The sequence below is a fragment of the Nicotiana attenuata genome, chromosome 11 (genome assembly GCF_001879085.1).
Source record: "Nicotiana attenuata strain UT chromosome 11, NIATTr2, whole genome shotgun sequence".
NCBI lineage: Eukaryota > Viridiplantae > Streptophyta > Magnoliopsida > Solanales > Solanaceae > Nicotiana > Nicotiana attenuata.
In genome coordinates, this window is record NC_031999.1 from 13,272,080 (window position 1) to 13,282,224 (window position 10,145).

Consider the following 10,145-nt stretch of genomic DNA (forward strand, 5'->3'; position numbering starts at 1 on the left):
TGTATTAAAAATTTCACTTATAAAAGGCAGCCCGGTGCACTAAGATCCCGCTACGTACGGGGTCCGGGGAAGAGCCGAGCCACAATGATCTGCATTTCTGCAAGAGACTGCAAGAATTTCACTTAATATATATAAATAATTATCAATAATCTATAACTTATAAACTCAAAATCCTGGCTCCGCCTTTATCTATAGTTCATGTATTCTCCAAATTCTAAGTCGTGTCAAAAGCAAAATGGCAGTCATTCATTTGTGTTTTTTGGGGTTAACATCACCATAAAAGCCTAAAAAATAGGTTGATTCGAGTGATCACTCAACCCCTCATCCATTTATAAAAGCAAAAAGCCCTTGTTTACGCTATTATGCTTAATGTCCTTGCAAGGAACTAGAAATATTTCACAAATTTTCAACCATTTCGATGTGGCTTCCACTTTCGTGGATGATTAAATCATATTGCACTTTCTATGGTAATGAAAAAACTCAAACGACATATAGCTCTAATAATACTAGAAAAAGTTAGTCGGCTCGGAAAATATCCACTTAATCTCCTAACATGCTCAAGAACCGTGAGCCGCCCAATAGTTTATAGAAAAAAGACAGGTCCGTCAAAGAAAATCAAGGTGCAATGAACTCTCCGCTCCTCATCACTAAGAAGTGTTATTGTGTCCTTCCCCACACACCAAGTTAACTTTCTATACATAAAATGATACTACTATATACACAACTTACACTTGATCACTAGACTTTCAGAACAATTTCCCAGTCCATTCATTTTGAAAGAGAGAGTACAATATATTTTTTTCCTCCATAATGTGAAATGTCCCACTATATATTGGCCATTCTCTCTGATATGATTAGTAGCTGCAACTAACTATCCAGTTTTACTTTGCAAGAAGGACCAATGTGACATTCTTAGATAATAGAAAAGAAAACGTAGTTTGAAAATGCCAGACAGACATTATTAGAGTAGTCTTCATTTTGAGTTTAACTTCTATATACACTGATTATGCCTATAAAGTTTTTTTTTTTTTTTTTTACATTATCTTATGAGTAACTTGCAACAACAAACTGTCTATAGTATACCAACATTGGTAATGTCGAAGATAAGACAAATAACTTGGTATCACCCGTGAAAGGCAGTAGCAAAGGTGGGTCCAAGATTTAAACTCCATGAGTTCAACCTTTAAGGTTTTTAGAGTTAAACATATTATATTTTTAAAATATGGGTTCATTTTTACTATTTATTACATAATTTTAATGAATTCTTACACATAAATTTATGTTGCGCATCGAAAGTTATGAGTTTCAATTGAACTTGTACCTATAATGGTACATCCGTCCTTGGGCAGTAGTACTGGATGTAGCAACCAAGTAACATGTTCAACGTAGCCCGACATTTTCGACATGTAACATAGTACTTAAAGGTTGATTCTTCGAGTTTAAATCTTGGATCAACCTCCGACGAAATTTAAATCATTCCCGTGTGACCCGTGCAATCCAACATTGGTAGCATGTGCAGCAGTATCCTTTTAATTTGGGAAAATGTTCTTCAAATTATAGGACCCATCCATTTTTGTCCCCACAAAGGTATAATTCTGTTACAATAAGACATCTTTCATATTCTAAAATTCAACCTTATCAGTCAAATCCATGCCAATTAAGTGGAATCTTCAACTTATAGCACAGTGGTTCAGCTTGCACCCTTGTCAACTCAAAGTTGGGACATGGGATCAGTACCCTATAAAGAAGCTAAGATTAATTCTGTGATGGTACTGAAGCTAAGCTGCATAACCAATGACCATTGCCAAATTGGCATTTGAAATCTTGACAACACCATCCTTTCACAAGACATAAAGGTGAAACTATATGGTTATGCCTAATTCTTCTTTTGCAAACAATACCTTTGTATAGAGTCCGGAGCCGAAGTGTAGTCTTTTTGGACTCAAAATACTTAATTAGGTGGGAAAAAACTTAGTTACCAAAATATGTAAAACGTGGTTCATTACTGCGTTTTATATAAAACGTGGTTTAATATCGCGTTTTACCTGAAAGCTGATAAGACGGCTATATAAAGCGCGGTTCATTAACGCATTTCATATAAAACGCAGTAATGAACCGCCCTTCACATATATAAGTAATCGTCCTCTTCCCTTTCCCCACGTTTGGACATAACCTCTCCCACCCCCCCCCCCCCACTTTTTAAAAACCTTCTACCGGTCCTCCCCTACCCCCCCCCCCCCTCATTAACTCGATAAAATCATCGAGTGGACCCCACCCGTCCCACAAAAACTAATCAAAGTTGGTCCCACATTCTAGCCAAACCTTCTATTGTTGTGGGTTGCTTGTTTCGGAGTCAGATTTTCAATTTTTCAACTTTCCGAAAAACATAAATCGAGGTATTCCGATTTAGTTTATGTCGAAACTCGTATAAATAATGCATATTAGTTTTTTTTTAATGTGTTGCATGTTGTTTTGTATTTTTTTTTTTTTTTTGCGATTAAATTGGTATATGTTATTTTTATCCGGACTAAGATATTAATGTTCTAAAAGAATATGTAAAATTTGCGAAATCGTTATTATTTGTTAATGAAAATGTTAATAAATTATTATTACTGTTTTATATGTATTTTTGTGAATGTTTTGTGATTAAAATGTATTTGTTGTGTTTTATCTGGTTTATATTATTTATTTGCTTAAAGACTAGTAATATAGTGCCCTTATAGGGTGGTAAAAAGTAATGCATTTTAGCGTAGTAAAATGTAGTACCTTTTAGCGTAGTATAATATAGTGCCTTTTAGCGTAGTATAATGTAGTGTCTTTCAGCGCAGTTTCCCTGTAGTTTAAGTATCTCTTATACTAAAAAATACATAAAAATAACTGATAGATCAAACACAAACTCTGTCCAAATTATAGTCAACATATAATGGTGCTACTGGGCCACAAATATCGAGCCTAGAACCCATATATTAATATTTAATAATTAAATATTGTATAATTATAAAAATTAATTATTTAATTTACAAACAAACATATAAAATTATAAAACTATCATGTAAAATAATAAAACTAACACATAGAAGAATACAAGATAAATTGGTGCTACTGAGCCGCAAATATCGAGCCTGGAACCCATATGTGAATATTTAATTATAAAAATTAATTATTTAATTTACAAAATAACATATAAAATTATAATAAAACTAACACATACAAGAATTCAGGATATCTTGGTGCTACTGGGCCGCAAATATCGAGCTTTATGTGAATATTTAATTATTAAATATTGTATAATTTTAAAAATTAATTATTTAATTTACAAACAAACATATAAAATTATAAAACTAACATGTAAAATAATAAAACTAACACATAGAAGAATTTAGGATATCTTGGTGCTACTGGGCCGCAAATATCGAGCCTGGAAATCATATGTGAATATTTAATTATTTAATTTACAAACAAACATATCAAATTATAAAACTAACATGTAGTTAATGTTGTTTAATTTATAGTAGACCACATGGAGGTGCCGCCTATTCATCCCGGACATTCCAGCAATGAGCTACTATCGTTACAGGGCGATCATAGGTCCTCCCACATATGGGAGGGAGAGTTACTGACCCAGACTCTCCGCGTCAGGAGAGTGGACGACATGTGGGACTTTCTACATGAAAGAGTTCTCCATCCCCGTGTAGTTACACGCCTGCGGGAAACGAGTTTCTACAGGATTTTGGAGATTGGGTGGCTGCAGCTCGATTGGTCTTTGGCCACGGCCCTGATAGAGCGGTGACGACCGGAGACGCACATATTCGACCTGCCCATTGGCGAGCCACCATCACACTGCAGGACGTGGAGGTTTTATATGGGTTACCCGTTGATGGACACCCCGTTGTTCTGCCGCCTGGCATGAGAAAGATGATACATGTGCAGTACCTAGACATGGTGCAGCGGCTCACTGCTTTCCGACCAGAGGACAAGAATGTACTGGCTGGGACCAGTCGTTTTCTGTTTACGACTATTCGACAGTGGTTGGAGGCATTGCATCTTGACATCGATGGCGATATACCGGATTATCATGTTGATCGGTATATGAGGTTGCTGCTACTCCTTATGTTTGGAGGGGTCTTATTCCCGGACACTTCGGGGAACCTAGTCAGCTTGAGATTTCTTCATCATCTTGAGCTGCTAGATGATTTACCCTAGTATAGCTAGGGTGCTGCTGTTCTCGGCTACTTGTATAGGCAGATGTGCCGGGCGAGCATGGGCACCCAGCATGATGTTTTTGGATTTTTGCCGCTACTACATGTGACAACATATTCGAATACTCTATTCATTTTAACATAACTAGTAAAAATATATCTTAAATTTTACGTCAATTTTTTGTGTTAGGTTTGGGCCTGGGAGCGGTTCCTGCAGTTGCAGCCACCTCTACCACCATTAGATCCGGATGTACCACCTCCATTGCTCCCTCTGGCTAGGAGGTGGGTTCTCCGGCGGGGACATACGCGCGAGTACGAGGCTCGGCATAATCTCTCCTTGTGCAAAGATATCTTGGATTTGCTGGAAGAAGCACAGGTAAATGTGTATCTAAGTTTACTTGTCATAGCTTCAAACACATGCTGCGTATACTGACATTTTCTGTTCTTAGTTAATAGTTCATCTGGATGCCATACAGCGACGCGTTGATAGCTGGATTGCCCTGTTATTGCTCGACCGGACAACTTATGCGGGGCTCTTCCATCCCGTTGATCTGCCTTGATATTGTGGAGTATCATGCCACCGAGCTGGTACTTCGCCAGTTTGGCAGGCCGCAGCTCGTACCGACACCGCCCACCTGGCAGACCACACATTACCAGCGGGATGATCGTACCAGGGTGGACGACGCATATTTGGCATGGCTAGAGAAGCAGATCGATACTTGGGACCGGCGATCTGATCTGATTCCTCCCCCCCCCCCCCCCTTCACCTAGACGGCTGGATACTGAGCATGATTATATGGGCTGATACCGCGGCGTTACTCGACTTATCGTCAGGAATCCCATTCATATTACAAAAACATTACGAAAACAAAACACTACATGTATCCTTGATAGTTGTGCACAGTAGATGAACTTTCACCAGGAGCAAGATTACCACCGCCACCCAAACTAGCTGAAGGAGATATATGACAATCGTGTCCTGTTTGCGAGCATATGCCATATTTACGCGCATAAACGGTATCACCAACATCCATTTGGTTCCGTATACGCGTTCTCTTTTGCAGTTGTAGCTTGCGCAAATAGTCCTTGTTACACAGCATTTTAAATGGTTCCGGCGGCCAATAATTATGCTCAGCACCCACTGGCTGTAACTGCCCACTATATGTGTTTAAGTATGAAGCAACACTGTATTGCCTATCAACATAGTTGGTTGCCCCTAAACCTGTATGTTGAAAGCACTTCATGGCATGTGAGCACGGCATGTGGTAGATGGTCCATTTCCCACATGAACACAACCTGCTGGCTTTATTTACGGTATGTATATTATTCTCCCGGTGTTGATGGATAGCAGTGCGAACTTCAAAAACATCCCGGTCGTGTTCATACCGTAAAAATGAATGCCAAAGTTCTCGCCTCCTGTATTTCTCAAATCTTTTCATCGGTATTGGCATAAATTCAACACCCCTCTCCATCAATTCCGATGCACCTCTATGCCTTTTAACAAACCTCTCCGCCATCTGTTTGAATGTCATCCGGACCATGGCAGTGACAGGCAATCCACGTGCAGACTTCAATAACCCGTTGAAAGACTCCGACACATTTGTAGTCAGGAGTTTCCCATCATCTTCCACCATCAGCATGCAATGTCCACTTGTGAAGCTCATGTCGCATCAACAAATTATAGGCTATTTCGTCTAACTGCCGGATCGATTCCATGCGCCTCCTGAATTTGCACTGCTGGTGATCAGTTGTAGCCATCCACATTAAAATGCAAGTCCTTGTTGGGATATTTCTTCTGGAAATTGGTCTTCAGGTGCCTCACACAGTAACGGTGGTATGCATAGGGTTCCTGCCATTCAGGCAAATGCTCTACAGAACTTAATATACCACCATGCCGATCAGATATTAGACAAATACCTGAATGTTGTTTGACAACGTGCTGCTTCAAGTGGTTCAAAAATAGCGTCCACGTCTCTTGGCTTTCATTGTCATCTACTACAACGGTGATTAACAGCTTAATATCATACTTTCCATAGACATGAGTACCATCTATGGAAATTATCGGACGGCAATGCACAAAACCATCATTTGCTAGTTTAAATGCCCAGAACACGTATCTGAATATGTATTCTGGTATTCCTGCACTCTGCTCAAGCTTCCATTCAACAATAGTCCCGCGGTTAAAGTGTTTCAGTGCGGCCATGTACCTGGGTAGAGATGCAAATAACTTATCCCAGTCACCTTAAATAATTTTAAATGCACGTTTGCGCCCGAGATATGCCTTTCTTTTGGTAATAGTACACCCATATTCCTGGTGGATGGATGTAATACACTCTTTGATCTTGTACCTAATGGACACTTCAATGTGTGGAATCAATTGAAGAGAAATCAAGTCAACATCCAAGTTGAAGTGATTCCCATTGAATGTGTCCATTTCACAATTGTGGGTGCCAATATATTTACCCACTTTCCACAACCCTGTTTCCTTCTCAGCCGCACGCAACATCCAGTGACAACCCGTAAACCATCTACGGCAAACAACCTTTTATACCTCCGGACTTGACTCCCATACTATCATCTCACGACACTCTCTTACGATGTACATTTTACAACCCCTAGTTAGGCGAGAATTATCGGGAAAAAACATGCCCTTTGCCAGCACCGTTGGTCTAGACTCATCACACATTGCTGTCTGAATTTCGTCAAGATCCCTTGTGAGGGAATCCACATCGAGCATAATTGACAAATTATCAAGGCAGGGAATATGCCTTGAATGAAATGGCACGTGGGACTCGTACACTCTTGGTCTAACGGGAGGTGGAGCATGCTCCCTTGTCAGCTCAGGTTCGACATTCACTTCCTCCTCATCATCACCCTCGTCATGGAAGGTTGTGTCATCTCCAGACTCATCGGCATTGTTGTTATAATCACTATTATCTTCCTGACTCTGCGCATCTGCCAAATCCCGAGTAAATACGTCGTCTACGGGCAACTGAGTGAGGTCAGGACCATCAAGTTGCTCGTTTTTACTGCATAAACAACAAAATAATAAGCTACTCAAATTGATAAATACTTTAAATATAGCTATATCACTTCACTTACAAGTCGTAATGTGTTGATATTCCATGATGGACATTATCCTATTGGTGATGACTCCCGAATGGACCGTCGTGATCTAACACACCAAAACTACGCATATTCCAACTGGGCGTGGGGTCATAACTCGTAAAATTCATATCTGGATGGTACCCCTGTGGAATACATGAGTGTTAATACAAATTCAGTACAACAAAAATAAACATCGTAACACAAAGGAAAATTGAAGTTTATCAGTAGTCTTGTGGATTATGTAAAGTAGGAGAGAAATTATTTCCTCGCTCCTCGTTCGCCCGTGAAGATAAGTTTAGATCCGGCCAAACTCTTTCAGCCGGAACCTATTGGGCTAAAACTGCTCCAGAATAACCACCCGATGATTGAGGGTTATCCCTGCTTTGCGCAACATCATTATTGCGAATGTCTTCAACCTTCACGTACATTCCCAATATTTTTATCAAAATAAGTTCCCGGTATTCATCTGGAGTCCCCAAAAATACTCTCAGAGTTTCATCATCCTCGATGTTAAACTCAGCGTAACAAGCAACCCCTTGCAGAGTCACAGAATACGGATATCTTTCGGTTATTTTAAGATTCACCGAACGTTTGCTCAACTTCATTTTATTGCATAACAACGATACTAGTCTATCGTACTCCATTGTAAGTGGCAACTTAACATGACTCTGTGGAGATAAACTATAGCTCACTGAGTTATTCGCCACCACAACCTCACCCCTCCAATATAATAAAACCCTTACTTTTCGCTCTTCAGACATTATGAAAAAAGCTTGAGAATTTAACAAGAAGAAAAATTTATCACGAAGTTGGAGTATTTCTGAATGATTTTTCTCAAAACCCTTAACGCCTTTAAATAAGGCAATGCCAAGTCCCGGGGGGGGGGGGGGGGGGGAGGAGGAATCAAATTTTTGGAAGTAAAATGCAGTTTAAATGGACATTTTACATTTTTGAATTATTGTTATGTCAGTTAAGCGTAGAAGAGTTATTGGTGGGCTCACAAAACATGTAAAACGCGGTATCAAAAGCATTTTATGTAAAATACGGTATTAAACCACGTTTTATATAAAACGCAGTAATGAACCACGTTTTACATATTTTGGTAACTATGTTTTTTCACCTAATTAAGTATTTTGAGTCCAAAAAGATTACATTTTGGTTCCGGACTCCCTTTGTATACTGCTCGGATTCTCAAAAAATATTATCGTACTTGTGTCATATTCTTCAAAAATATAAGTTGTATTCCAAAATCGGTCAATGAAGTTCTGTACTCCTTCCGATCCATAATAAATGACTTTTTGGCCTCTTTACTTTGGTCCAAAATAAGTCTTCTTTTACGTAATCAAGAAGGAACTAACTTTATTTTTCCAAAATTTGCCCTTATTTACATATCCAACATGTCAAGTTAATAATATGCATATTTTAATTAAGAGTAATTTAGTCAAAATACCTTTTTTCTCTAGGAGTTAGTATCTTTTTAATGGATGTGCCAAAGGCCAATAAGTCATTTAATATAGACCGGAGAGAGTAGTAACTAATAAACCATGACTATATAATGACTCAACAATGATTGATCATTCACTTAATTAGTTAAATAACACCGAGTTAAATTACGTTAAAATTATTAGTTATTTTTCAACAGGAAATGTGTCCATTCGCATCCCCGAATCCTAAAATTTATGTGATGACGAATCCAACCTCTAGATCCACACTCACAGTGGAAGATCCACACTCAACTAAGGGGTGTCACGCCGGAAAATTACATGGTTTTGCTAGATAAAATTGTTTCTTTTTTTATATATTTACTGTACGTTGACTTCTTTTGATTTTTCCGGTTTATTTAATTATTTATATTTTGACACCCTTAATAAAAATTCTTGCTTCGTCACTACACACTCGTGCGAGATACATGTATCCGAGCAACATAGGTACTTACATATTGATAAGTCACTAGATACTTGTCTAGCTAGTTGCCTACTTATAAAATGCTGGACCATGATCATTTTCCACAAGCTGTGGAATCGAAACATGGTGCAAAATCTCAAGGGAATGGAGAAGGGAGGATCTTTTATAAGGGATGAAAATGAGCCAAGGGACACTTACAAAATTGCATATATAATCCATTTCTTGTTAGGTGCAGGCAATTTGCTGCCTTGGAATGCCTTGATTACTGCAGTTGATTATTTTGGCTATCTTTATCCAACCAAACATGTTGAAAAGGTTTTCTCTGTTGCATACATGACTTCCTCTGTCTTGATTCTTGTTTTGATGTTGAGTTGGACCAAATGGAGCCAAACATTGAGCCTTAGATTGAGATTGAATCTTGGGTTTTCAATGTTTGTTCTTTCTTTAATGGTAACTCCAATTATAGAGTGGACTAATTGGCACCAAAATGGTACAAATGTGGAATCAAATGCAGCCTATTTTGTAATTGTTGCATCAGTTGTTATATGTGGTTTAGCTGATGGTTTAATTGGAGGAAGCTTGGATGGCTCTGCTGGTAAATTACCAAAACAATACATGCAGGCAATTTTTGCTGGAACTGCTTCTTCAGGTACAAGTCTTGTGAAATTCCTTACAAAAATGGGCATATTAGCTCAAGCTTAAATCTTGAATTTGACATTTTCTTTTAGAAAAGGGTGACCCTTGGCGTAATTGGCAAAGTTCCTGCCATGTGACCAGTAGGTCACGGGGTCGAGCCGTGAAAATAGCCTCTGTTGTAGAAATGCAGGGTAAGGCTGCGTACAATAGACTCTTGTGGTCCAATCCTTTCCTAGACCCTGCGTATAATGGGACCTTAGTGCACTGGGTTGCCGTTTCTTTTCTTTTTTTTTCTGG

General features: G+C 38.8%; 1 protein-coding gene across 1 annotated transcript in view; it reads left to right on the forward strand.

Annotated features, from left to right (window-relative positions):
• Window positions 9,324-10,145, forward strand: part of LOC109234976 (equilibrative nucleotide transporter 8) — a 2,409-nt gene continuing 1,587 nt past the window's right edge. The window contains exon 1 of the mRNA XM_019401004.1: window positions 9,324-9,861. Within this exon, the coding sequence (XP_019256549.1) occupies window positions 9,336-9,861 (526 nt within the window). The 5' untranslated portion in view covers window positions 9,324-9,335. The remainder of the gene's footprint in view (window positions 9,862-10,145) is intronic.